Source organism: Lonchura striata, chromosome 31 (assembly GCF_046129695.1).
Source record: "Lonchura striata isolate bLonStr1 chromosome 31, bLonStr1.mat, whole genome shotgun sequence".
NCBI classification, from domain to species: domain Eukaryota; kingdom Metazoa; phylum Chordata; class Aves; order Passeriformes; family Estrildidae; genus Lonchura; species Lonchura striata.
In genome coordinates, this window is record NC_134633.1 from 4,785,034 (window position 1) to 4,810,063 (window position 25,030).

Genomic DNA, 25,030 nt, shown 5'->3' on the forward strand with positions numbered 1-25,030 from the left:
AATGCAGCCACAGCCAGGTCAGGAACTGGCGCTACGCCGCCATGAGGGAGCTGATCCGAGGTAAATTATCGAGTATTGATTGGTTATTGATTAATTATTGGTTGGTTATTGATTAATTACTGATAAATAATGATAAACAATCGATTAATGATCGATAAATGATCAATAATCAATGGGGATGAATGCAGGCACGGCCACGTCAGGAGTGCTTGGGCATGGAGGGAATTGATCAGAGGGATCCAATATCAATTAATTATTGATAAATGATCGACAGCTATTGATAAATATCATTAAATATAGATAAATGTTGATAATTATTGATAATTATTGATAAATTATCGAGAAAGGATCAATTTTTCCCCATTTCCCCAACATTGCTCCCAAATTTCCCCAATTTCCCCCCAAATTCTTTGATTTTCACCCAAATCTCCCCAATTTCCTCCCATTTCCCCCCAAATTTCCCCTCATTTTACCCCAATTTCCCCCCAAATTTCCTCCCAATTTGCCCCAAATTTCCCAAATCTCCCCAATTTTCCCCCAAATTTCCCTCAATTTTTCCCAAATTCTTTCCAAATCTCCCCAATTTTCCCCAAATTCCCCCCAATTTTCACACATTTCCCCCAAATTTTCCCCAAATTTCTCCCAATTTTCCCCCAATTTCCCACAAATTTTATCCCAATTCCCTCCAAATCTCCCCAATTTTCCCCCAAATTCCCCCAAATTTTTCCCCCAATTTTCCCCATTTTCTACTCAAATTTCCCACCAAATTCTCCCCAATTTCCCCAAATCTCCCCATTTTTCCCCTGTATTTTCCCAAATTCTCTCCAAATCTCCCCAATTCCCCCAAATTTCTCCAATTTCCCCCCAATTCACCCCAAATTCACCCCAAATTTACCCCAAATTCCTCAATTTTCACCCAAATCTCCCCAATTCCCCCAATTTCCCCCCATTTTCCCCCAATTTTACCCCAATTTTACCCCAAATTCACCCAAATTCCCCCCCTTTTTTCCCCAATTTTTACCCCAAATTTCCCCCCATTTTCCTCCAATTTCAGCCCTAAATTTTTTCCCAAATTCCCCCAATTTTCCCAAAAACTCCCCCCTAATATCCCCCATTTCCCCCCAATTTTCCCCCTATTTCCCCAATTTCCCCCCATTTTTCCCCAATTTTTCCCCAAATTTTCTTCCAATTTCCCCCCTTTTTCCCCAATTTTCTCCAATTTCCCCCCAATTTTACCGCAGATCTCCCCCAAATTTTCCCCAAATTCACCCAAATTTCTCCCATTTTTCCTTTATTTTTTACCTCAAATTTCCCCCAATTTCACCCCTAAATTTTCCCCAAATCCCCCCAATTTTCCCCCAAATTTCCCCATTTTTTCCCAATTTCCCCCCAAACCCCCCAAACCCCCCAAACTCCCCAATTTTCCCAAATTCCCCCTTTTTTCCCCCAATTCAGAGGGCGACTACTTCAGCGAGGAGCGGATGCGGCTCCGCGCCCCGCGGCTCTTCCATCGCTACATCGGCCGCTTCCGGGACATTCCCAGGAAAAATCCCCAAAATCCGCCGGGAATTCCCCAAAATCCGCCGGGAATTCCCCAAAATCCGCCGGGAATTCCCCAGAATGCCCAGAAGGGGCCGGAAATGGCCCGAAAAGGCCCGAAATTGCCCCAAAAGGAGGCCGGGAAGGAGCTGCGGGAGCTGCTGCTGAGCGCGCTGGAGGAGAGCGCGGGTCGGGATTTTGGGGCGATTTGGGGCGATTTTGGGCAATTTTGGGGAATTTGGGGAGATTTGAGGGGATTTTTGGGGTGATTTGGGGAGGATTTAGGGGATTTTGGGATGATTTTTTGGGGCGATTTTGGGAGGTTTTAGGGGATTTCGGGGGGATTTGGGGGGAATTTGGGCAATTTTGGGGGGGTTGAGGGGGTTTTGGGCGTTTTTGGGGGAATTTTGGGGGCTTTTGAGGGGGTTTTGGGGCGATTTTGGGAGGTTTTAGGGGATTTTGGGGATGATTTTGGGGGGATATTGAGGGGATTTTGGGGGGATTTGGGATATTTTGGGGGGTTTGAGGGGATTTTGTGGGGGAGTTTTGGGAGGATTTTGGGGGGATTTGGGATGATTTTGGGGGGATATTGGGGTGATTTTGGGATGTTTGAGGGGATTTGGGTGAATTTTGGGGGGTTTTGGGAGATTTTGGGGGTTTTTAGGGGATTTTGCAGAGGGATTTGGGGGGGTTTAGGGGGATTTTGGGGGAATTTGGGGATTTTGGTGCAATTTAGGGAGGGGTTTGGGGGAATTTTGGGGATTTTAGGGGATTTTGCAGAGGGATTTTGGGGGGGTTAAGGGCATTTTAGGGGAATTTTGGAGGGTCTGTGGAAATTTTGGGGGGTTTAAGGGGATTTTGGGGAGATTTCGGGGGATTTTGGGAGGTTTTGGGGATTTTGGGGGGATAATGGGGTTTTAAGGGGATTTTTGGGATTTTGGGATGATTTTGGGGGATTTTGTGAAGGTTTTGGGGCATTTTAAGGACTTTTCAGGGGATTTGGGGAGATTTTGGGGGCATATTGGGGATTTGGGGAGGTTTGAGGGGATTTTGGGGAATTTTGGGATGATTTTGGGGGGATATTTGGGGTTTTAGGGGATTTGGGGCAGGGGTTGGGGGAGGTTTTGGGGGATTTTGTGAAAGTTTTGGGGCATTTTAGGGGATTTTGGGGTGTTTTTGGGGATTTTTGTGGCATTTTGGTGTATTTTGAGAATATTTCAGGCAAATCTGGGGGATTTTTGGTGTTTCAAAGATTTCCAGTCGTTTGGGGGCAATTTTTCGATGGGATTTTTTTCTGTTTAATTGGGATTTTTTTCCGTTTTCCGGCGACTTCCCTGATTTCTTGGGGGGATTTCCGAGGGCGATTTTGGGGATTTTTGGGGCATTTTGGGGATTTCTGCTCCCGCAGGCGCCGAGGATGAGGATGAGGATGAGGATGAGGATGAGGAGGATGAGGAGGATGAGGAAGGTCGGCAGCGCGTCCCCGACGCGGCCGAGCGGGAGCTGCTGCGCCTGGAGTTCACCTCGCACATGTACCAGCGCTTCCTGCAGGGGCTGGACAGCGACTTCGACTACAGGTGCCCCAAAATCCCCCGAATTCACCCCAAAACGGCCTCCAAATGGCGAAAATTAAAAAAAAACCCAAGAAAATCCAACAAAAAATGAGCAAAATAGCCCAAAAATCCTCCCGAATCTGCCAGCACTTCCTGTAGGGGCTGGACAGCGACTTTGACTCCAGGTGCACCAAAATCCCCCAAATTCACCCCAAAACGGCCTCCAAATGGCGAAAATTAAAAAAAACCCCGAGAAAATCCAACAAAAAATGAGCAAAATAGGCCAAAATACCCAAAAAATCCTCCCAGAGGTGCCAGCACTTCCTGCAGGGGCTGGACAGCGACTTTGACTACAGGTGCCCCAAAATCCCCCGAATTCACCCCAAAATGGCCTCGAAATGGCGAAAATTAAAAAAAACCCCGAAAAAATCCAACAAAAAATGAGCAAAATAGCCCAAAATAACCCAAAAATCCTCCTGAATCTGCCAGCGCTTCCTGCAGGGGCTGGACAGCGACTTTGACTCCAGGTGCCCCAAAATCCCCCAAATTCACCCCAAAATGGCCTCGAAATGCTGAAAATTAAAAAAAAAAACGAAAAAAAACAAAAACTGAGCAAAATAGCCCAAAAGTCCAGAAAAAAATCCACAAAAATTCGACAAATCCACAAATAAAATCCCACAAAAATACCCCAAAAAAATCTCTCATAAAAAAACCCAAAACCACTGAAATGGCCCAAAACCCCCGAAAATTCACGAATAAACCACAAAATATTCAAAAAATTTTAAAATCCCGAAGAAATACGAAAAAAATGACCAAAATAGCCCAAAATAACCCAAAAATCCTCCCGAATCTGCCAGCACTTCCTGCAGGGGCTGGACAGCGACTTCGACTCCAGGTGCCCCAAAATCCCCCAAATTCACCCCAAAATGGCCTCGAAATGCTGAAAATTAAAAAAAACCAAAGAAATTTGACAAAAAATGAGCAAAATAGCCCAAAAATCCACAGAAAATCCACCAAAAAAATCCCCCAAAAATACCCCAAGAAAATCCCTCATAAAAAACCCCAAAAATCTCTGAAATTACCCAAAAAACCCCAAAATTCACAAATAAACCCCAAACTATTCAAAATGTTTAAAAATCTCCCAAACCTTCCCAAATATCGTTCAAAAATTCCCAAAAATTTCCCAAAAAGTCCAAAAAAAAACCCAAAATCTTCCCAAGTATTGCCCAAAAATTCACCAAAAATTCCCAAAAAGTCCCAAAAACCCCTAAATAGCATCCTAAAAATCCCAAATATTGCCCAAAAATTCCCAAAAATTCAAAAAAATTCCGGAATTCCCCAAATCCTCCCAAACCTTCCCAAATAGTGCCCAAAAATTCCCAGAAAATCCCCAAAACCTTCCCAAATCTCGCCCTAAAAATCCCAAATCTCACCCAAAAATTCGCCAAAAAAATTCCCAAAAAATTCCCAAGAAGTCCCAAAAAATTCCCCAAAAATCCCCTAAAAAATCCCCCAAAACCTTCCCAAATATCACCCTAAAAATCCCAAATATTGCCCCAAAATTCCCAAAAAATTCCCAAAATTTCCCCAAAAATTCCCAAAAATTCCCAGAAATCCCCAAAATCTTTCCAAATATCGCCCTACAAATCCCAAATATCACCCAAAAATTCCCAAAAAGTCCCAAAAAATCCCTGAAATCCCCCCCAAAAAAACCAAAAATTCCCCCAAAAATCTCCCAAACCCCCCAAAACCTTCCCAAATCTCGCCCTAAAAATCCCAAATATCACCAAAAAACCCCCCAAAAAACCCCCAAATCCCCTAAATCTCGCCCTAAAAATCCCAAAAATTCCCCCAAAATTCCGGAATTCCCCAAATCCCCCAAACCTTCCCAAATATTGCCGAAAAATTAACCAAAAATTCCGAAAAAATCCCCCGAATCTCGCTCTAAAAATCCCAAAAATCCCCCAAAATCCCCCAAAATCCCCCAAATTCCCCCCAAAATCCCCCAAAATCCCCCAAAATCCCCCAAATTCCCCCCAAAATCCCCCAAATTCCCCCCAAAATCCCCCAAATTCCCCCCAAAATCCCCTCCAAACCCCCTCAGGGCCCCCTAACACCACTCCAGATCCCCCCAAAATCCCCCAAATTCTCCCCCAAATCCCCCAAATCCCCCAATCCCCAATCCCCCAATCCCCAATCCCCAATCCCCAATCCCCAATCCCCCAATCCCAAATCCCCCAATCCCCCAATCCCAAATCCCCCAATCCCCAATCCCCAATCCCCAATCCCCCAATCCCCCAATCCCCAATCCCCAATCCCCCAATCCCAAATCCCCCAATCCCCCAATCCCCAATCCCCAATCCCCCAATCCCAAATCCCCCAATCCCCAATCCCCAATCCCCCAATCCCAAATCCCCCAATCCCCAATCCCCAATCCCCCAATCCCAAATCCCCCAATCCCCCAATCCCCAATCCCCAAATCCCAAATCCCCCCAAATCCCCAATCCCCCGTTGTCCCGGCATCCCGTTGCCAGCGCGCTGGAGCAGGAGCCGTGCCGGGAGCCGCCGGAGCTCTGGCGGGACCTGGAGGATCAATACTTCGATCAGGAGGAGCCGGGCCCGGCGCCGCCGCTGCCCTAGGGCCGGACAGCTCCCAGAAATCCCCAAATCCCCGGAACGGCCCCGGAATAGCACCAAAATAGCCCAAAAAATTCCCAAAAAACTTCCCAAAATATCCCCAAAATATTCCCAAAATATCCCCGGAATATGCCCAGAATATCCCCCAAAAATTCCCAGAATATCTCCAAAATATCCCCAGAATATCCCCCAAATATCCCCCAAAAATTCCCAAAATATCCCCGGAATATCCCCAGAATGGCCCCAAAATATCACCAAAATATCCCAAAAAATTCCCAAAAAACTTCCCAAAATATCCCAAAATATTCCCAAAATATGCCTGGAATATCCTCGGAATATCCCCAAAATATTCCCAAAATATTCCCAAAATATCCCCCAAAACTTCCCAAAATATCCCCAGAATATCCCCCAAAAATTCCCAAAATACCTCCAAAATATCCCCAGAATATCCTCAGAATGTTCCCAAAATATCCCCAAAATATTCCCAAAATATCCCCGGAATATCCCCCAAAAATTCCCAAAATATCCCCAGAATATCCCCCAAAAATTCCCAAAATATCCCCAGAATGTCCCCAAAATATACCCCAAAAATTCCCAAAATATCCCCAAAATATCCCCCAAAAATTCCCAAAATATCCCCAGAACATTCCCGAAATATCCTCGGAATGTCCCCAAAATATTCCCAAAATATCCCCAAAAATTCCCAAAAAATTCCTCCAAATATCCACAGAACATTCCTGAAATATCCCCGGAATATCCCCAAAATATCCACCAAAATTCCCCAAATATCCCCAAAAATTCCCCAGAATATCCCCCAAAATATTCCCAAATATCCCCAGAAAATTCCCAAAATATCCCCAAAATATTCCCAAAAATTTGCAAAATATCCCCAAAATATTCCGAGGACATTCCCCAAATATTCCCAAAAAATTCCTCCAAACATCCCCAAAATATCCCCAAAATATCCCCAAATATTCCACAAAAAACCCAAAAAATTCCCAAAATATGCCAAAAAAAAAAAATCCACCAAAAAATGGGAATTTTCTGATTTTTTGGGGGGAGAAATGGGAATTTTGTGGATCTTTTTGGGGGGAATTTGGGGGAAATTTGGGGATTTTTGGGGGGAATTTGGGGATTTTTGGGGAATTTGGGGGTTTTTGGAAAATTTGGGGGGTTTTGGGGAATTTGGGGATTTTTTGGGGATTTGGGGATTTTTGGGGTGAATTTGGGATTTTTTGGGGTGAATTTGGGGATTTTTGGGGTGGATTTTTAGGGTGAATTTGAGGTGGATTTTGGGGGATTTTAGGAGGATTTGGGGTTTATTTTTTGGGGATTTTTTGGGGTGGATTTTTGGGAATTTTTGGTAATTTTGGGGTGGATTTGGGGGGATTTTAGGAGGATTTGGGGTTTATTTTTGGGGGATTTTTGGGGCAGTTTTTCGGGTATTTTTGGCATTTTTTGGGGTGGATTTGGGAGGATTTTAGGAGGATTTGGGGTTTATTTTTTGGGGTGGATTTTGGGGAATTTTAGGAGGATTTGGGGTTTATTTTTTGGGGATTTTTCCTCGATGTTTTTTGGCGCTTTCGAGTGACAAACCAACCAAAAAAAAATCCAAATTAAATAACATTTATTGCTGCGACGCTGCAGAACTGAGCCGGGATTTTTGGGCGCGACTTGGGGATTTTTGGGGCGAATTTGGGGATTTTTGGGGTGAATTTGGGTATTTTTGGGGTGGATTTGGAAATTTTTTGGGGTGGATTTGGGGTCGTTTTGGGGTGGATTTGGGGTGGGTTTTTGGGTATTTTTGGCAATTTTGGGGTGGATTTTGGGGGATTTTAGGAGGATTTGGGGTTTATTTTTTGGGGTGGATTTTTCGGGGTGGATTTTTGGGTATTTTTGGCATTTTTGGGGGGATTTTAGGAGGATTTGGGCTTTATTTTTTGGGGATTTTTGGGGTGGATTTTCGGGTATTTTTGGCATTTTTTGGGGTGGATTTTGGGGCATTTTAGGAGGATTTGGTGTTTATTTTTCGGGGTGGATTTTGAGCTTTTCCTCAATGATTTTTGGCGCTTTCAAGTCACAAACCAACCAAAAAAAAAAAATCCAAATTAAATAACATTTATTGCTGCGACGCTGCAGAACTGAGCCGGGATTTTTGGGCGCGACTCGGGGATTTTTGGGGCGAATCTGGGGGTGTTTTTGGGCGCGACTCGGGGATTTTTGGGGTGAATCTGGGGGTTTTTGGGGCGGACTCGGGGATTTTTTGGGGTGAATCTGGGGGTTTTTGGGCGCGACTCGGGGGTTTTTTGGGGTGAATCTGGGTGTTTTTGGGGCGGGCTGGGGGGTTTTTTGGGGTGAATCTGGGGGTGTTTTTGGGCGCGACTCGGGGGTTTTTTGGGGTGAATCTGGGGGTTTTTGGGGCGGGCTGGGGGGTTTTGGGGTGAACCTGGGGGTTTTTGGGCGCGACTCGGGGGTTTTTTGGGGTGAATCTGGGGGTGTTTTTGGGCGCGACTCGGGGATTTTTGGGGTGAATCTGGGGGTTTTTGGGGCGGGCTGGGGGTTTTGGGGTCAGCTGCACTTGCAGGCGCTGACCACCATCCCCGAGAGCTGCTCGACGCGCGCCCGGCGCCCCACGAAGTAGACGATGGGCAGCGGCTCCAGGCTCTGCGGCACGCAGCACGGCGCCGCCGAGCCGCCGGGGTTGTGCAGGTTGTACAGCGCCAGCACCTGCGGGAGACACAGCCCAAATACAGCCCAAATACAGCCGAAATACAGCCCAAATACAGCCGAAATACAGCCGAAATACAGCCCAAAGTACCCCCGAAACACAGCCCAAATACAGCCCGAAATACAGCCCAAATACAGCCAGAGTACCCCCGAAATACAGCCCAAATACAGCCCAAATAGAGCCCGAAATACAGCCCAAAGTACAGCCGAAATACAGCCCAAAATACAGCCCAAATACAGCCCAAATACAGCCAGAGTACCCCCGAAATACAGCCCAAATACAGCCGAAATGCAGCCCGAAATACAGCCAAAATACAGCCCAAAATACAGCCCAAATACAGCCAAAATACAGCCCGAAATACAGCCAAAGTACCCCCGAAATACAGCCCAAAATACAGCCGAAATACAGCCCAAAATATAGCCTAAATACAGCCAAAATACAGCCCAAATACAGCCGAAATACAGCCAAAATACAGCCGAAATACAGCCCAAAATACGGCCAAAATACCCCCGAAATACAGCCCGAAATACAGCTGAAATACAGCCAAAATACCCCGAAATACAGCCAAAATACAGCCGAAATACAGCCCAAAATACAGCCGAAATACAGCCCAAAATACGGCCGAAATACCCCCGAAATACAGCCCAAAATACAGCCAAAGTACCCCCGAAATACAGCCCAAAATACGGCCAAAATACCCTCGAAATACAACCCAAAATACGGCCCGGATATAGCCAAAATACAGCCCAAATATACCTAAAATACACCCGAAATATACCTAAAATACAGCCCAAATATACCTAAAATACAGCCAAAATGTACCCCAAAATACACCTAAAATACAGCCCAGATATAGCCCAAAATACACCCAAAAGATACCCGAAATACAGCCAAAATACTTCCGAAATATATCCCAAAATACACCCAAAATACAGACGAAATACAGCCAAAATACAGCCCAAATATACCCAAAATACAGCCCAAATGTATCCCAAAATACCCCTGAAATATACTTAAAATACGGCCCAAATATACCCGAAATCCACCCGAAATATACCTAAAATACAGCCCAAATATACCTAAAATACAGCCCGAATATACCTAAAATACAGCCGAAATGTATCCCAAAATACCCCTGAAATATACCTAAAATACGGCCCAAATATACCTAAAATACAGCCCGAATATACCTAAAATACAGCCGAAATGTATCCCAAAATACCCCTGAAATATACCTAAAATACAGCCCAAATATACCTAAAATACAGCCCGAATATACCTAAAGTACACCCCAAATATAGCCCAAAATACAGCCCAAATATACCTGAAATACAGCCCAAATATACCTAAAATACAGCCGAAATGTATCCCGAAATACACCCGAAATACACACAAAATATATCCCAAAATACACCCGAAATATACCTAAAATACACCCAAAAGATACCCGAAATACAGCCAAAATACAGCCGAAATATATCCCAAAATACACCCAAAATACAGACGAAATACAGCCCAAATATACCGGAAATACACCCAAAATATATCCCAAAATACACCTAAAATATATCCCAAAATACACCTGAAATACACCCGAAATACAGCCGAAATATATCTCAAAAAACACACAAAACATATCCCAAAATACACCCGAAATACACCAAAATACCCCCGGAATAACCCCAAAATCCCCCCAAAATCCCCCCAAAATCCCGCGGGACCCCCAAACCCCACCTTGGTGTGCTGGGTGTCGGTGCTCCAGGGGTAGGACCCCCAAAATCCCCCTCAAATCCCCCAAATCCTCCTCAAACCCCCCCAAGTCCCCTCAGGACCCCTCAAATCACCCCCAAACCCCCCGGGACCCCCCAAATCCCCCCGGGACCCCCAAATCCCCCCAAACCCACCCAAATCCCCCCTAAACAACCCCTGGGACCCCCCAAATCCCCCCGGGACCCCCAAATCCCACCTTGGTGTGCTGGCTGTTGGCGCTCCAGGGATAGGACCCCCAAAATCCTCCCCCAAACACCCCCAAATCCCCCTCAAATCCCCCCAAATCCCCCTGGGACCCCCCCAAATCCCCCCAAACCCCCCCAAAATCCTCCTCAAACCCCCCCAAATCCTCCTCAAATCCCCCCAAAGTCCACCCAGGACCCCTCAAATCACCCCCAAACCCCCCGGGACTCCCCAAACCCCCCCAAATCCCCCCAAATCCCCCCTAAACAACCCCTGGGACCCCCCAAATCCCCCCGGGACCCCCCAAATCCCACCTTGGTGTGGTGGCTGTCAGTGCTCCAGATGTAGGAACCCCCAAATCCCCCTGGGACCCCCCGGGACCCCCCAAACCCCCCGGGACCCCCAAACCCCACCTTGGTGTGGTGGCTGTCGCCGCTCCAGATGTAGGAGCAGGGCCCCCCGCAGAAGTTGGCCATGTAGCCGCGGGGCTCGTGGATCCACTTCCACTGCAGGTCCCGGCGGAAATCGATCCACAGCGGCCGCACGCAGCAGTTCTGCTCCTCCGGCCTGGAATTCGGGGGGATTTTGGGGGATTTTGGGGTTTTTGGGGGGGTCTCAGGGTGAACAATGGGGGTTTGGAGGGGATTTTGGGGGATTTTGGGGAGGATTTTGGGGGATTTGAGGGGATTTTGGGGAGATTTTGGGGGTCCCATGGTGATAAATGGGGGTTTGGGGGGGATTTGAGGGGATTTTGGGGAGATTTTGGGGGTCCCATGGTGATAAATGGGGGTTTGGGGGGGATTTGAGGGGATTTTGGGGGTCCCATGGTGATAAATGGGGGTTTGGGGGGGATTTGAGGGGATCTGGGGGGTCCCCAGGGATCCCCAGCTCCCCCTGAGTGAAGCATGGGGGATCTCGGGGAAGATTTGGGGAATTTTGGGGAAGATTTTGGGGGTCCCAGGGTGATAAATGAGGGATTTCGAGGGTCCCCAATGTCCCCAAATCCCCAATCCCCCCAATGTCCCCAACGTCCCCAACGTCCCCAATCCCCCCAATGTCCCCAATCCCCCCGATGTCCCCAAATCCCCAATCCCCCCAATGTCCCCAACGTCCCCAACGTCCCCAATCCCCCCAATGTCCCCAATCCCCCCGATGTCCCCAATGTCGCCAATCCCCCCAATCCCCCCATTGTCCCAAATCCCCCCAGTGTCCCCAATGTCCCCAGTGTCCCCAATGTCCCCAATCCCCCGATGTCCCCAATGTCCCCAATCCCCCAATCCCCCCAGTGTCCCCAATCCCCCCAATGTCCCTGATGTCCCCAATCCCCTGGTGTCCCCAATGTCCCCAATGTCCCCAATGTCCCCAAATGTCCCCAATGTCCCCAATGTCCCCAATGTCCCCAATCCCCCCAATCCCCCCAATGTCCCCAATCCCCCCAATGTCCCCAATCCCCCCAGTGTCCCCAATCCCCCCAATGTCCCCAATCCCCCCAATGTCCCCAATGTCCCCAATGTCCCCAATGTCCCTGATGTCCCCAATCCCCTGGTGTCCCCAATCCCCCCAATCCCCCCAATGTCCCCAATCCCCCCAGTGTCCCCAATCCCCCGGTGTCCCCGTGTCCCCACCCCCCGCAGTGCTGGCCCTGCAGCTCGCGCCGTTGCCGGTGGCCGTGCAGGGCCTGGGCGCGCTCGGGCGGCAGCGCCATGGCCAGGACGTGCGGGACCCGGCGGTGGCGGCGCGCGATGCTCTGCATGTCCCCCCGCTGCTGCTCGAAGCCTGGGGACACGGGGACACGGGGACATTGGGTGATTGGGGGGATTGGGGACATTGGGGACACTGGGGGGATTGGGGACATTGGGGACATTGGGGACATCGGGGTCATCGGGGACATTGGGGACACTGGGGACATTGGGGACATTTTGGGGACATTTGGGGACCCAGCTCTCGCTGTCCCGGCGCTGCTGCTGAAAATTCCCCAAAATGCCCCAAACTGAAACCAAATCCACCCAAAAAATCCCGAAACGCCCCAAAACGCCTCAGATCGACCCGAATCCCCTCAAAGTCTCCCAGAATCCTCGAAAATCCCCCCAAAATCCCCAAATCCCACCAAAGTCCCCCAAAATTCACCCGAAATCCAAAAATCCACCCCAAAATCCCACAAAATCCTCCAAAAAATCCCAAAATCCCCCCAAAACCCCTCCCAAAACCCCCCCAAAATGCCCCCAAAATCTCCATCAAAACTCCCAAAAATCACCTCCAAATCCCTCAAAATCCCCCCAAAATTCCAAAATTCCCCAAAATCTGTCAAAGCTCCCCCTGAAAGTCCCCAAAATCCCCCCCAAAATTCACCAAAATCCCCCAAATCCCCCGAATCCCCCAAAGTCCCCCCAAAATCCCCCAAAATCCCCCAAAGTCCCCCCAAAATCCCCATCAAAATCTCCCCAAAACCCCCCAAAATCTCCATCAAAACTCCCAAAACTTACCTCCAAATCCCCCCAAAACCCCCATAATTCCCAAAAATCCCCAAAATCCCCCCAAAATCCCTCAAAAACCCCCAAAATCTTTCAAAAATCCCCCTCAAAGCTCCTCCTGAAAGTCCCCCAAATCCCCAAAATCCCCCCAAAATCCCCCCCAAATTCCCCAAAATCTCCCCCAAAATCCCCCAAATCTCCCCAAAATCTCCATCAAAACTCCCAAAAATCACCTCAAAATCCCCCATAATTCCCAAAAATCCCCAAAATCCCCCAAATCCCCCCAAAATCCGCTGCCGGTACCTTCGATGGAGATTTTGAGGCTGGGGGCGTCGCCGGCGGCCTCGCAGGGACAGTGAACGCTGAGCCGGAACAGCCCCAGCGGCTCTAAAGGGGAAATTGGGAATTTTGGGGAAATTTGGGGATTTGGGGGATTTTGGGGAAATTTGGGAGATTTTGGGGGGATTTGGGGGGGATTTTGGGGAAATTTGGGGGGATTTTGTAGAAATTTTGGGGGTTTTGGCTCGCAGGGGCAGTGAACGCTGAGCCGGAACAGCCCCAGCACCTCTGCAGGGGAAATTTGGGGAATTAGGGAATTTTGGGGGATTTTGGGGAAATTTGGGGGATTTGGGGGAAATTTGGGGGGATTTTGGGGAAATTTAGGAGCATTTTGGGGAAATTTTGGGGGTTTTGGCTCGCAGGGGCAGTGAACGCTGAGCCGGACCAGCCCCAGCGGCTCTAAAGGGGAAATTTGGGGGATTTGGGGGATTTTGGGGAAATTTGGGAGATTTTGGGGGGATTTGGGGGGATTTTGTAGAAATTTTGGGGGTTTTGGCTCGCAGGGGCAGTGAATGCTGAGCCAGAACAGCCCCAGCGGCTCTAAAGGGGAAATTTGGGAATTTTGGGGAAATTTGGGGAATTTGGGGGATTTTGGGGGAATTTGGGAATTTTGGGGGAATTTGGGGGATTTTGGGGAAATTTGAGGGATTCTGGGGGGATTTGGGAAGGTCTGTGGGTTTTTGGGGCTGTGGCGACGCCGCCGTCCCCCCTGGAGCCACGCTCGGATTTTTGGGGGGATTTTGCCGTATTCGGGTGGAATTTTGGCCAATTCCTGCAGAAGTTCTGGGAATTTTGCGGGTTTTTTGGGAATTTTGCAGGATTTCCAGGAACATTGGGGGGATTTTGGGGAATTTTCCAGGATTTCTGGGAATTTTGCAGAATTTCTGGGAACTTTGTGGGATTTTCATGAATTTTGTAGGATTTTCATGAATTTTGCAGGATTTTGGGGAATTTTGCGGGATTTCCGGTAATTTTTTGGGATTTTTCGAGAATTTCGCGGCATTTCTGGGAATTTAGCGGGATTTCCGGGAATTTTGTGGGATTTTTCTTAATTTTCCAGGATTTCTGGGAACATTGCAGGATTTTCATTAATTTTGCGGGATTTTTGGGAATTTTGCGGGATTTTTGGGGAATTTTCCAGGATTTCTGGGAATTTTGTGGGATTTCCGTGAATTTTGCAGGATTTTCAGGAATTTTGTGTGATTTCTGGGAACATTGCAGGATTTCCATGAATTTTGCGGGATTTCTGGGATCTTTGCGGGATTTCCGTGAATTTTGTGGGATTTTTTGGGAATTTTGTGGGATTTCCGTGAATTTTGCGGGATTTCTAGGAACTTTGCGGGATTTCCGGTAATTTTGGGGGATTTTCTGGGAATTTTGCAGGATTTCCGGGAATTTTGCAGGATTTCCGGGAATTTTGCGGGATTTCCGGGAACTTTGCGGGATTTCCGGGAATTTTGTGGGAATTTTGGGAGCTCGGGCCCACCGGAGCCGCGCAGCCACTGCCGGACGCTGTCGGTGACGTCGAACCAGAGCCACTCGTCCTCGGCGGTGACGCTGACGGAGCGGCCCTGCAGGAAGCGCCAGGAGGAGTTCCCGAAACCCTGCGAGACGGGGACACGGGGGACAACGTTGGGGACATCATCGGGGACAAGATCAGGGACATCATCAGGGACATTGGGGACATCATTGGGGACATCATCAGGGACATGGGGACATCATCGGGGACATCATCGGGGACACGGGGACATCATCGGGGACACGGGGACATCATCGGGGAACATGGGGACATCATTGGGGACACGGGGACATCATCGGGGACATCATCGGAGACATTGGGGACATCATCGGGGACACGGGGACATCATCAGGGTCACGGGGACATCATCAGGGACATCATCAGGGACACGGGGACATCATCAGGGTCACGGGGACATCATCGGGGACACGGGGACATCATTGGGGACATCATCAGGGACATGGGGACATCACTGGGGACAGTGGGGACATCATCGGGGACATCATCGGGGACATCATTGGGGACACGGGGACATCATCAGGGACAGTGGGGACATCATCAGGGACATCATCAGGGACACGGGGACATCATCGGGGACATCACTGGGGACATGGGGACATTGTGGGGATTGGGGACATCGGGGGGCCCAGGTGACGTCACACCAGTTTGTCACCAAATTTGGGGCCAGGCCAGGGCTGGGTCCCCCCACCCTCGCTGGGGGTGGCTCTGGAGCCGTCCCCAATGTCCCCAAATCCCCCAATCCCCCCAATGTCCCCAATGTCCCCAAATCCCCCAATCCCCCCAATGTCCCCAAATCCCCCAATCCCCCCAGTGTCCCCGATGTCCCCAATGTCCCCAATGTCCCCAGTGTCCCCAATGTCCCCAATGTCCCCAATGTCCCCAATCCCCCAATGTCCCCATGTCCCCAATCCCCCCAATGTCCCCAACCCCCCAATGTCCCCAATGTCCCCAATCCCCCACTGTCCCCATGTCCCCATGTCCCCATGTCCCCAATCCCCCAGTGTCCCCATGTCCCCAATCCCCCCAATGTCCCCAATCCCCCACTGTCCCCATGTCCCCAATGTCCCCATGTCCCCAATGTCCCCATGTCCCCAATGTCCCCAATCCCCCCAATGTCCCCAATGTCTCCATGTCCCCAATGTCCCCAATGTCCCCATTGTCCCCAATCCCCCACTGTCCCCAGTGTCCCAGTGCCCACCTGGTAGAGCTCGACTCTCTGCTCCGTGCCCAGGGCCGTCCCCGCTGCTGTCCCTGTGGCTGTCCCCGCTGTCCCCGCTGTCCCCGCTGCTGTCCCCGCTGTCCCCTGGCGCAGCATGCGCAGCTCGGCCCGGCTCAGCTCGGCCCGGCCCAGCCCGGCCCGCAGGCGGGACGTGTTGAACACGAAGAACAGACTGCGGGGGGTGGGGAGCCAGCGCTGCGCCTCACCTGCGGGACAGCGGGGACAGCGTGGGGACAGTGGGGACAGGATTGGGGACAGCGGGGACAGGATTGGGACAGCGGGGACAGCGTGGGGACAATACTGGGGACAGCATTGGGGACAGTGGGGGGACAGCGGGGACAGCATTGGGACAGCGGGGACAGGATTGGGACAGCGGGGACAGCGTGGGGACAGGATTGGGACAGCGGGGACAGCATGGGGACAATACTGGGGACAGCACTGGGACAGCGGGGACAGCGCTGGGACAGCGGGGACAGCATTGGGGACAGGATTGGGACAGTGGGGACAGCGGGGACAGCGCGGGGACAGTGGGGACATTGGGGGGATTGAGGACACTGGGGGGACATTGGGGGGGTTGGGGACATCGGGGACACTGGGGACATCCAGGGCCATGGGGAGCACTGGGGACATTTGGGGACATTGGGGGACTGGGGACACAGAGGGGTCACAGAGGGGACACCAGGCCACTGGAGGCCACCTCAGGGTCACCCAGGGGTCACCAGGAGGTCACCGAGGAGTCACCGTGGGGTCACCCAGGGGTCACCGTGTCCAGCTGTCCCTCAATGTCCCCATGTCACCCCAGGTGTCCCCGTGTCCCTCACCCTCCCCGGGGCTCTCCATGGGGAAGCGCAGCAGCTCCTTGGCGGGGCAGTCCTGCGGCTGGTCAGGCTGCTCCATGTCCCCGTGTCCCCCCGTGTCCCGGTGCCACCCCCGTGTCCCCAGCTGTCCCCAGGTGTCCCAGTTGTCCCCAGGTGTCCCCAGGTGTCCCAGGTGTCCCAGGTGTCCCCAGGTGTCCCCAAATGTCCCCAGGTGTCCCCAGGTGTCCCCAGGTGTCCCAGGTGTCCCAGGTGTCCCCGGTGTCCCCAAATGTCCCCAGGTGTCCCCAGGTGTCCCCAGGTGTCCCAGGTGTCCCAGGTGTCCCCAGGTGTCCCAGTTGTCCCAGGTGTCCCCAGGTGTCCCCAGTTGTCCCCAGGTGTCCCCAGTTGTCCCCAGCTGTCCCCAGGTGTCCCAGCTGTCCCCAGGTGTCCCCAGGTGTCCCCAGTTGTCCCCAGGTGTCCCAGCTGTCCCCAGGTGTCCCCAGTTGTCCCCAGCTGTCCCCAGCTGTCCCCAGGTGTCCCCCCGTGTCCCCAGGTGTCCCCAGTTGTCCCCAGTTGTCCCAGGTGTCCCAGGTGTCCCCAGCTGTCCCCAGGTGTCCCCAGTTGTCCCCAGCTGTCCCCAGCTGTCCCCAGTTGTCCCCAGGTGTCCCCAGGTGTCCCCCCGTGTCCCCAGGTGTCCCCAGGTGTCCCCAGTTGTCCCCAGTTGTCCCCAGTTGTCCCCAGGTGTCCCAGGTGTCCCCAGGTGTCCCAAATGTCCCCAGGTGTCCCTCACCGTCCCCGGGGCTCTCCATGGGGAAGCGCAGCAGCTCCTTGGCGGGGCAGTCCTGTGGCTCCTCAGGCTGCTCCATGTCCCCGTGTCCCCAGGTGTCCCCAGGTGTCCCCAGGTGTCCCCCTGTGTCCCTCCATGTCCCCATGTCCCTGTGTCCTCCCGTGTCCCCAGTTGTCCCCAGTTGTCCCCAGGTGTCCCCAGGTGTTCCAGGTGTCCCCAGTTGTCCCCAGCTGTCCCCAGGTGTCCCCAGCTGTCCCCAGTTGTCCCCAGCTGTCCCCAGGTGTCCCCAGCTGTCCCCAGGTGTCCCAGGTGTCCCCAGGTGTCCCCAGGTGTCCCCAGATGTCCCAGGTGTCCCCAGTTGTCCCCAGCTGTCCCCAGCTGTCCCCAGGTGTCCCCAGGTGTCCCCAGCTGTCCCCAGGTGTCCCTCACCGTCCCCGGGGCTCTCCATGGGGAAGCGCAGCAGCTCCTTGGCGTAGTAGTCCTGCGGCTGCTCGGGCGGGCGCCGCCGGGCGCGCTGCCGCAGCAGCTCCCGGGTGCTGTTGTAGAGCGCCCGCACGTCCTCGGGCAGCGCGGCCGGGCCCGGGCCGGGCTCCGCGGGCGGCGCCGGTAACCGGAGCTTGCTCAGGATCTGGCCCCGCACGGCCTCGATGCGCTTGAGCCGCGCCGCCTCCAGGTCCAGCGTGCGGCAGGACGAGAGAGCGCGGCACGGCACGGCCAGCGCGGCCAGCAGCGCGGCCAGCAGCACCGGGACAGGCACCGGGACAGGCACCGGGACCCGCACCGGGACCCGCACCGGGACCGGGACCCGCACCGGGACCCGCACCGGGACCGGGAGGGACAGCGGCACCGGGACCCGCACCGACAGCCGCATCCCGGGACAGACCGGACACCGGGATAAAGCCTCGGGAGGGACCGGGATAAACCCTCGGGAGGAACCGGGATAAAGCCTCTGGAGGGACCGGGAGGCTCCGGGATAAAGCCTCGGGAGGGACCGGACACGGGAAACCGGGACGCACCAGGATAAAGCCTCGGGAGGGATCGGTAGGGACCGGGATAAAGCCTCTGGAAGGACCGGGATAAAGCCTCTGGAAGGACCGGGATAAAGCCTCGGGAGGGACCGGGATAAAGCCTCGGGAGGGACCGGGATAAAGGACCAGGATGGATTAAACCGGGACAGGGAGAGACCGGGAGAAATTCCCGGGAGCAGTTAAAGACACCGGGACCGGGATAAACCCCCGGGAACGGAATAAATCCCCTAAACCGGGACACGCCCCCTCAGAACCGGGGTAACCCCCCCAGAACCGGGATAAACTCCCCTAGAACCGGGATAAACTCCTCAGAACCGGGAGAAACTCCCCAAAACCGGGATAAACTCCTCAGAACCGGGATAAACCCCCCAAAACCGGGATAAACTCCTCAGAACCGGGAGAAACTCCCCAAAACCGGGACAAACTCCCCAAAACCGGGAGAGCAGTCCGGAACCGGGTCTTAACCCGGGACACCCCGCACGGAACCCGCCCGGATTTCCCCTCCCGGGCTCGGTTCCGCTCCCGACTGTCCCGGTGGTCCCGGTTGTGCCCCGGGTTGTCCCGGGTTGTCCCGGGTTGTCCCGTTTGTCGCGGCTGGTCCCGGTTGTCCCTACCGGTCCCGCTTTGTCCCGGGTGGTCCCGATCCTTCCCGGTCGTCCTCGGTGGTCCCGCTTTGTCCCGGGTGGTCCCGGTTTGTCCCGGTTTATCCTTTTTGTCCCTTGTTTGGCCGCTTTTTGCCCGATTTTGCCACTTTTGGCCCCGTTTCGCCGCGGGCCCCACCCAGGAAACGGGGCCGGGGGGGGGGAGGGAAGGGGGGAGGGGAGGGGAAGGGAAACTGAGTCACGGCCCGGGGGGGGGAGGGGGCGACGCTTCCGCGTCTGGGACATTTCCGGAGGGGGGAGGGGCGGGGGGACACCCGCGATGGGGGAGGGGCTCCAGGACCCCCCCAAAATTGTCACCTCCCTCCCAAAATTGCCACCTCCCTCCCAAAATTGCCACCTCCCTCCCCAAATTGTCATCTCCCCTCCCCAAATTGTCCCCTCCCCCCCAAATTGTCACCTCCCTCCCCAAAATTGTCACCTCCCCCCCAAAATTGTCACCTCTCCCCAAAAATTGTCCCCTCCCTCCCAAAATTGTCACCTCCCTCCCAAAATTGCCACCTCCCCTCCCCAAATTGTCCCCTCCCCCAAAATTGTCCCCTCCCCCCCCCAAAATTGTCCCAAATTGTCCCCTCCCCCCCAAACCCCCCCCTGAGCCGCATTTGGTGACAAAACTTTTATCTGGGGACAAAGGGGAGGTGACAATTTTGGGGAGGTTCCTCCGGGATGCCACCAGGGTTGTCCCCTCCCCTCAAAGTTTGGGGACCCTCCCCAGGTGTCACCTCCTGTCCTGGCCCCCCCCAGGTGCCACCCCAAGGTGACCCCGGTGTCCCCAGGGTGTCCCCAGGATGTCATCCCAGGTCACCCTGTCCCCAGTGCCACCCCGGTGTCCCCAGTGGTGTCCCCAACAATGTCCCCAGTGCCACCATGTTACCCCAGTGTCCCCAGTGGTGTCCCCAGTGCCACCTTGGTGTCCCCAATGATGTCCCTGATGTCACCATGCCACCCCAGCGTCCCCAGTGCCACCATGCCACCCCAGTGTGCCAAATGGTGTCCCCAATGTCACTGTGCCACCCCGGTGTCCGCAGTGCTACCCCCAATGATGTCCCCAGTGTCCCCAGTGCCACCCCAGTGTCCCCAGTGTCACAGTGCCACCCCGAAGCGCGCCATGTGCCGCGGCATCACGCCGAGGCGCAGCCGCACGGTGCCGGTGTCCCCAATGGTGTCCCCATTAACCCAATGTCCCCAATGGTGTCATACTGTCCCCAGTAGTGTCCCCATCACCCCAGTGATGTCCCCAATGTCCCCATCACCCCAGTGATGTCCCCAATGTCCCCATCACCCCAATGATGTCCCCAGTGTCCCCAGTGTCACAGTGCCACCCCGAACCGCGCCATGTGCCGTGGCAGGACGCCGAGGCGCAGCCACACGGTGCCGGTGTCCCCGATGGTGCCCCCATTACCCCAGTGTCCCCAATGTCCCCAATGGTGTCCAAAGTGTCCCCATCACCCCAAAGGTGTCCCCAATGTCCCCAATGGTGTCCCAGTGTCACAGTGCCACCCCGAACCTGGCCATGTGCCGCGGCAGGACGCCGAGGCGCAGCCACACGGTGCCAATGTCCCTGATGGTTTCTCCACTAACCCAATGTCCCCAATGGTGTCCCCAGTGTCCCCATCACCCCCCCAAAGGTGTCCCCAATGTCCCCAATGGTGTCCCAGTGTCACAGTGCCACCCCGATGTCCCCAATGTCCCAGTGCCACCCCGAACCATGCCATGTGCTGCGGCAGGACGCCGAGGCGCAGCCGCACGGTGCCGGCGGCCTCGGTGCCCCCATTACCCCAATGGTGTCATACTGTCCCCAATGGTGTCCCCATCACCCCAATGGTGTCCCCAGTGTCCCCAATGGTGTCCCCAGTGTCCCCAGTGTCACAGTGCCACCCCAAACCGTGCCATGTGCCGCGGCAGGACGCCGAGGCGCAGCCGCACGGTGCCGGCGGCCTCGGTGCGCAGGCGGAAGCGCTCGGCGGCGCCGGCGGCCGCCCCGGCGGGGTCGCGCAGCTCGGGGGCGCCGGGGCCCAGCAGGCGCTGGCGCCGCGTGCCCCGCGGGCGCCAGGTGACGCAGGTGACGCGGTGGCAGCCGGGCGCGCTGGGCACCGCGCACACGCCGTAGCCCGCCAGGCCCCGCCGGCCCCACGCGTCCACGTGCCACACCTCCAGCAGCAGCTTGGGCCAGCCTGGGGACAGGGGGACATCACTGGGGACATCAGTGGGGACATCAGTGGGGACACTGGGGGGACACTGGGGGGATTGGGGACATTGGGGGGACTGGGGACACTGGGGATATTGGGGGGATTGGGGACATTGGGGACACTGGGGGGATTGGGGACATTGGGGAGATTGGGGACACTGGGGACATTGGGGACATGGGGACATTGGGGGGACATGGGGACATTGGGGGGATTGGGGACATCAGGGACACTGGGGGGACACTGGGGACACTGGGGACACACCTGGGGACCCTGACACCACCAGTGTCCTCCCTGAACACCCATGGCCCTGACAGTGTCCCCGATGTCCCCAATGTCCCCAATGTCCCCAATGTCCCCAATCCCCCCAATGTCCCCAATGTCCCCAGTGTCCCCAATGTCCCCAATCCCCCCAGTGCCCCCAATCCCCCCAATGTCCCCAGTGTCCCCAATGTCCCCACTGTCCCCAGTGTCCCCAATGTCCCCCCAGTGTCCCCGATGTCCCCACGGGTGTCCCCGCACCCTGCAGGCCGCGTGTCCCCAGGTGCAGGTCCAGGGGGTGGCTCCACTGGGCGGCGTCGCCCCCCTGGGGGTCGTCGAGCTGGGTCTGCCCCGCGCCCGCCCCGGCCAGCAGCGTCCAGGCGGAGCCTGCGCCCAGAACGGCCCAAAATCAGCCCAAAATGTCCCAAAATCACCCCAAAATCAGCCAGCAGCGTCCAGGCGGAGCCTGCGCCCAGAACGGCCCAAAATCAGCCCAAAATGTCCCAAAATCACCCCAAAATCACCCCAAAATCAGCCAGCAGCGTCCAGGCGGAGCCTGCGCCCAGAACGGCCCAAAATCAGCCCAAAATGTCCCAAAATCAGCCCAAAATCACCCCAAAATCAGCCAGCAGCGTCCAGGCGGAGCCTGCGCCCAGAACGGCCCAAAATCAGCCCAAAATGTCCCAAAATCACCCCAAAATCACCCCAAAATCAGCCAGCAGCGTCCAGGCGGCGCCTGCAGCATGGAGCGGCCCAAAATCAGGGAAAATCACCCCAAAATGTCCCAAAATCACCCCAAAATCAGCCAGCAGCGTCCAGGCGGAGCCTGCAGCACGGAGTGGCCCAAAATTAGGGAAAATGACCCCAAAATATCCCAAAAGCAACCCAAAATGGCCCCAAATCACCCCAAAATCAGCCAGGAGGGTCCAGGTGGCGCCAGTACCCGAAACGGCCCAAAATCAGCCAAAATCACCCCAAAATCAGAGAAAATCACCCCAAAATCAGCCCAAAATTTCCCAAAATCAGCCCAAAATGTCCCAAAATCAGCCCGAAATGTCCCAAAATCACCCTGAAATATCCCAAAATCAGCCTGAAATGTCCCAAAATCAGACTAAATCACCCCAAAATCACCCCAAAAATCACGACAAAATCCCCCCAAAATCACCTAGGATACCCCAAAACCCCCGAAATCCCCCAAAATCATCCCAAATCACCCCAAAATCACCTGGGACACCAAAATCCTCTTAAATAACCTCAAATCACCCTAAAAATTAACCAAAATCACCCCAAAATGATCCCCAAATCACCTAAAATAACCCAAAAATCATCGAAAACCACCAAAAATTCTCCCAAATGGCCCCAAAGCCCCAGGTCCCCCCAAAATCACCCCGGAACCCCCAAATCTCCCCAATATCCCCCCAAAATCTGCCCAGAACTCCTCAAATGTCCCCAAATCTCCCCAAATCCCACCAAAATCCCTCCAAAATCTTCCAAATTCCCCCAGTTCCCCTCAAAATCCCCCCAAATCCCCCAAAATCTCCAAAATCCCAAAAATCCTCTAAAAGATCCCCAAATCTCTCCCCCAAAACCCCTAAAATCCCCCCAAAATTCCTCCCAAATTCCCTAAAATCCCCCAGACCCCCCAAAATCCCCCAAAATCTCCCAAATCCCCCCAAAATCTCCCAAATCCCACCAGAAATCCCCCAAATTCCTCCCAAAATCCCCAAATCTCCTTCAAAAACCCCAAATCTCCTCAAAACCCTCCCCCAAATCCCCCCAAAATCCTCCAAACAAACCCGAATTTCCCACCCAAATCCCCAAAATCCACCCACTACCTCCCAAAATCCCCCAAAATCCCTCCCAAAATCCCCAAATTCCTCCCAAAATCCCCCCAAATCTCCCCAAGACCCCCAAAATCTCCCCCAAACCCTCCCCCAAATCCCCCTAAAATCCCCAAAGTGCCCCCAAAACCCCCCGAAATTCCTCCCAACTCCCCCAAAATCCCCCAAATTCCACCCAAAACCCCCAAATCCGCCCCAAATCCTCCAAAAATCCCCAAATCTCCCCCTAAAATCCCCCCAAAACCTCCCGAAATTCCCCCAAAATCTCCTTCAAAATCCCCCAAACCCCCCAAATCCCCCTAAAATCCCCCCAAAATCTCCTTCAAAATCCCCAAAACCCCCCAAAATCCTCCAAAAATCCCCAAATCTCCCCTCCAAATTCCCAAAACCCACCCCTTACCTCCCGAAATTCCTCCCAAAATCCCCCAAATTCCTCCCAAAATCTCCCCAAATCCCTTCGAAATCCCCCCAAAATCCTCCAAAAAAATCCCCAAATCCCCCTAAAACTCCCCCAAAACTCCCCGAAATTCCTCCCAACTCCCCCAAATCCCTCCCAAAATCCCCCAAATTCCCCCAAATTCCCCAAAATTCCCCAAAAATCCCCAAAATCCCCCCAGACCCCCACCCCGCCGCGCTCACCGGCGTGCAGCCCCCACTTGCAGAAGAGGCGCCGCTCGGAGAAGCCGCAGCCGCTCTCGATCTGCCCGAAGAGGTGCAGCTCCGCCATGGGCTGCGGGACCCGAAACCCGCCGGATTCACCCCAAAAATCCCCCCAAAAAAATCCCAAAAAATCCCAAAAAATCCCCCCCAAAACCGCCCCGTTCTCCCCTCCCGCCATCCCCGCCCGTCCCTCCCTCATCTCCACCCATCCCCTCCGTCCCCCGCCCCAAATTCCCCCCAAAAATCCCCAAAATCGCCACAATTCCCCCCAAAATTCCCCAAAATTTCCACAATTCCCCCCAAAATTCCGCCCGCGCGGCGCTCACCCGCCCCCTGCCCGCGCCGCCACTGCGCATGCGCGGGCGGCGCTGCCGCATTGCGTTGCCACGGTAACGCCGGGCCGGCGCTGATTGGTCAATGCGGGTCAGGCCACGCCCACAAAGAGCGGCGTTATCACTGCGCATGCGTGTGAGGCAGAGTTTGCCGTACGGCCGCCGCCATCTTGGGCGTTACAGAGTAGGGGGACGCCATCTTGAGGGCGGCGCCGCCATCTTGTGTGTACCGCCGCCATCTTGGGGTGCCCCAAAGTGGGGGAAAAAACCAAAATTGGGGGAAAATCCAAAAATTCGGGGGAAATCCAAAAATTGGGAGGAAAAACCCAAAACTGGGGGAAAAACCCAGAAACTGGAGGGGGAAACTGCAAAACTGGAGGGGAGAAACTAGAATTGGGGAAAAAAACAGAAATTTGGGAGAAAACCCCAAAATTGGGGCAAAAACCCCAAAACTGGGGGAAAAACCCCAAAATTGGGGGGAAACCCAGGAATTGGGGTAA

The 25,030-nt window shown here is 53.8% G+C and overlaps 3 protein-coding genes across 3 annotated transcripts; 1 reads left to right on the plus strand and 2 right to left on the minus strand.

The window, feature by feature from the left end:
• The first annotated feature begins 25 nt into the window (after nt 1-25).
• On the plus strand, nt 26-6,506 carry CCDC97 (coiled-coil domain containing 97). The gene is made up of 4 exons (XM_077789150.1): nt 26-60; nt 1,456-1,728; nt 2,948-3,116; nt 5,627-6,506. Exons 1-4 carry the CDS (start codon nt 42-44, stop codon nt 5,730-5,732), a joined length of 567 nt encoding a protein of 188 aa, XP_077645276.1. The 5' UTR covers nt 26-41; the 3' UTR covers nt 5,733-6,506.
• A 1,722-nt stretch (nt 6,507-8,228) lies between these two features.
• TGFB1 (transforming growth factor beta 1) lies at nt 8,229-18,434 on the minus strand. Its single transcript, XM_077789108.1, has 7 exons — nt 17,993-18,434; nt 15,959-16,185; nt 14,707-14,824; nt 13,185-13,268; nt 12,036-12,186; nt 10,824-10,977; nt 8,229-8,456 (listed from the first exon to the last, which is right to left on the minus strand). The coding sequence occupies exons 1-7, from the start codon at nt 18,432-18,434 to the stop codon at nt 8,298-8,300; spliced, it is 1,335 nt and encodes a 444-aa protein (XP_077645234.1). The 3' UTR covers nt 8,229-8,297.
• Nucleotides 18,435-19,851: 1,417 nt separating this feature from the next.
• B9D2 (B9 domain containing 2) lies at nt 19,852-24,545 on the minus strand. Its single transcript, XM_077789132.1, has 4 exons — nt 24,525-24,545; nt 24,178-24,268; nt 21,959-22,084; nt 19,852-21,424 (listed from the first exon to the last, which is right to left on the minus strand). Exons 2-4 carry the CDS (start codon nt 24,263-24,265, stop codon nt 21,117-21,119), a joined length of 522 nt encoding a protein of 173 aa, XP_077645258.1. The 5' UTR covers nt 24,266-24,268; nt 24,525-24,545; the 3' UTR covers nt 19,852-21,116.
• Between the last annotated feature and the right edge of the window lie 485 nt (nt 24,546-25,030).